At 31.6% G+C, this 3,800-nt stretch overlaps 1 protein-coding gene across 1 annotated transcript; it reads right to left on the bottom strand.

The window, feature by feature from the left end:
• Nucleotides 1-492: 492 nt before the first annotated feature.
• Nucleotides 493-1,008, bottom strand: BDCG_17898 (uncharacterized protein; the record flags this gene model as incomplete). The annotated part of the gene is made up of 2 exons (XM_045426944.1): nucleotides 493-525; nucleotides 677-1,008. Coding segments are annotated over 2 exons (365 nt in total), but the record flags the coding sequence as incomplete, so codon positions are not given.
• Nucleotides 1,009-3,800: the final 2,792 nt, after the last annotated feature.

The following is a 3,800-nucleotide window of genomic DNA, read 5'->3' as shown; positions in this document are numbered from 1 at the left end:
TATGAAAATTATAAAATCAGAGATGAGAACAGTTACTGAATAAACACTCACTGATCTTAGAGTTATACATATAATTACAACACACACAAGACTTCTCAGAAAGAGAGAGAGAGATACAGAGAAATACAGAAAGCAGAACACAGTATATAAACAGCTCATTTTCATGATAACATCTCAGACAAGATGTACAAGCCTCACATCTGCAGGTGTAAAAGAGTATGACATTTATATTCTCATTCTCAAAAACACAGATATTCTTCATCTGCATCACAAAGTCAGATAATAAATGTCAGAGAATAGGCTGATATGAGTTAATCATGCTGAAGATATTTATCAGAGTAGATATACTCATAATATTGAATTTAACAGTTATGAAAAGTTTCTTAATATCTGAGAATATCATGACTTTGTGTATAATAAAATCTATAATAATTTTCTCTGAGAATAGAAAAATCAGCATTAGAAAGAAAAGATAAAAAGAAAAAGACTTACAATCTTAATACTGTTAAGAGAGAAAATGATTCTCTGAAATAAATGAATAATTGTCTTATCATGAATATTTAAAATGAATGTAATAATCAGTGTCTGTAACTGAGCTTCAGATAGTTATATCATACACTGTCTTTATATAATAAATTATTCTAGAGATCAGTAAGAAGAGCAGAAGTGTATATACTGAGAAACATGATTCACTGAGTCTATGCAACATCTTCTTGAAACAGGGAGAGCTAGTAATAAAGGCAGCGGTGGGAGCAGAAGTAGCAGAAATGAGAGTCGCAGGAACAGAGATAGCGGGAGCGGGAGAATCAGACACAGGAACAAGTGTAGAAGATTGAGAGAGAGCAGCAGAGAAAGAAGCAGCAGAAGAGACAGAGAAGAATGTAGAAGACTCAGTCACACATGATATGAATAATTTCTTTATTATCATATTCTTCAAGTTCTTGATCAATGACTTAACATTGAGTTCACTATCATCAGTGAATATGAATCTGTCAACACATGAAGATTCTATATAAATAAAAACAATATATCAGTATCTGCATTCATGCAAAATCATGTTAGAAAACATGATCAGAAATCTGCTAAGAAGAAAAAACAGTTAAGAGTGTATGAGAAGATGAAGAAGATGTGTCATTTATAATAATATATTCTGACAATCATTAGAAGATAAACAAGTCCTGATTATATTTCACAATGTATTACACTTACTGCTAATGAACTGCCTGGTATGAGCATTATGAGAATGCTTATTATGAGAATGAGAGATTATTGCCAGAAATGTATACAATATGATAGATAAACAGATGAAAAGAGTTGAACAGAAGAAGAAGTAGAAATCTTGAATGAGATAGTAATGTTTAATAATGATGATGATGAAGAAGATGATTGAAGAATGAGAAAAGTTAGTGAATGAGTGATGTAATATAGTGAAAGTTTCTTTATAAGAGTGTATGCAGAATGCTAGCTGAATCAGAGATAGATTACAAGATCACAAATACTAGTGACATGCTAATCCGCATGAAGCTAGAGCAGATATCATGATCACATGAGTGTGACTGAATCTGATGAGAGAGAATGTGATTTGAAAGAATGTATGATGAGTCAGAAGACTGTATGATCATCAGATAATAATGCGGCCGCTTCTGAACTTGCTTATGAGTGTAAAGAGGCTATAGCGGCCGCTAATTAATTTAGCGTATGATATATAAGAAGCCGGCGTACGCCTGTAATTGTACGCTGGCTCAAGCAACCGTTGAATCACACAGGTAGAGTGATTCAAATTGTAATATAATGAAACTAAAGCAGTGACTAGTTGATGATATTATGTAGAGATAGTTGTTTAAGAAGCTGTATGAGTGAGCTTGACTATCTTGCTTGAATAGTGAGCTTGTAGACTACAGAGTTATTATAAGAATATCACAGATATAATACTTAGTATACTAAGAATATTGTATAAGATATGCAGTAACTCTTATATATATTTCAGTAGAAGAAAAAATGAATCACTGACTTCTTTGATAAGAAGTTAGCATCTAGCTATTCTATATAGATAATGAGTGAATACTCTTCTCTCATTTCATAAGTGAGAATAGTCAGAGTGATATCTCAGCAGCATCTCATTATCAAGAAAGAGTAATCTGCTGACCTTATATAAAAGTGAAGTTCTCATATTCATTAATCAGATCTTTCTATAATATATCTGAATAATATTATAGAGTGATTGAAAACTGGTTCAGACAGAATGAAATCATCTGCATGAAAGTGATAGACTGTGTGAAACCGCAACGAGGCCTTGGCGCGGCCGGGAGCGTGACAATTGCAGTATTTCAACATCTTTTGATACTTTGAAATCATTTGAAAATATCATGACAAAGGAAAAGAGAAAATAGTCTTAAAGATAGACATATTAAATGAATAGATAGAAATGAACAGAAAGGAACAAGTATAGTAAAGAGAGACTATAATAATTTTTTTTTTAAAAAGATAGTGTATAGCTATTTTAACATACTGTATTTAATCAATTTTCATCTCATTGTGGTTCGGAAGAACGTACGACCGTCGGATAATAACGCGGCCGCTTCTGAACTACTAGCTTACGAGTGTAAAGAGGCCATAGCGGCCGCTAATTAATTTAGTGTATGATATTACAATATATAAGAAGCCGGCGTACGCCTGTAATCGTACACTGGCTTAAGCAACCATTGAATGACATCTGGTAGCATGTCTAAAAACTGGTGAGAAGTACAGACTTCTTCAGAGTGTGATAATTTCATCTATGAAGTGATTTGTAGTTATTATGCCAGTGTGATTCTAGAATGTCTCAAAAGATAGTGTATGAAGAGTGATAAGTGAAAGAGCATTTAATTGATACTGCTTTATTTGTTAAGAAAAAACTCCACATTCAGATGAATGCCATATATGAGATGTGAATGAATGAGATGTGAGAAAGAGAATAAGAGCAGTGAATCAGATTCAAAGAAGTCTGCTTTCTACTCAAAAGAAGATTAAAAGAGAGAAGTGACTATCACTGAAGTTAAATAATGATAACAGAAATCATATAATGACATAGCAATATAATGATATAGTGATATAACAATACAGTGATATAATGATAGACACTGTATAATTAATGAGAAATCACTGAAATGAATATTTTTTCTAGTTAATACAAACAACACTCTTCTCTGTTACTTGAATCAGAAGATATGCAGAATCTTTCAGAGAGTTTACTTAAAGCAGTAAGAAAAGCAGTCAAGACTGCTGAACTGAAATTAAAACTCTGTATATATACAAGAATTCTAAATGAGATTGAGACCTTGTGTACACAGTGACAGACTGAGATAAAAGTCAAATAATAATTGACATTCACTGCAGATTAAGTATTCACTATAAAGAGCTTCATCAATGCAATTATCATCATTAATAAGAATAGAGAAAATCAGATCTTAGATCTGCAGTAAGAGATTGAATGTTTATACAGATAGATGACTACACTGAATCTGAAGATCTCATTATAATTGTTTATAATCTCTTCAGAAGTGTACATATTATCAGAGATTACTGCATAAGATAAGAATCTCAGTATGAAATATATCAAGTCAGAAAATCTGCTGAAGTCATCAAGCTTTAATAATAACTGAAAAAATAATACTGTAATCAGCTGACTAAGTCAGATATGATTATATTATCAGATTAAATATTAACTCATAGACAGACAGTTAATGAAATTTTAATAAGTCTTAAGATCTGTTATATTTCTACATGAAAAATCAAAGTCATTATAAATAACTGATAAAAAG

This window comes from Blastomyces dermatitidis, assembly GCF_000003525.1.
Source record: "Blastomyces dermatitidis ER-3 genomic scaffold supercont1.13, whole genome shotgun sequence".
In the NCBI taxonomy this organism is placed as follows: domain Eukaryota; kingdom Fungi; phylum Ascomycota; class Eurotiomycetes; order Onygenales; family Ajellomycetaceae; genus Blastomyces; species Blastomyces dermatitidis.
Note: the sequence above shows the minus strand (reverse complement) of the source record. Positions and strands in the feature narration are given on the sequence as shown.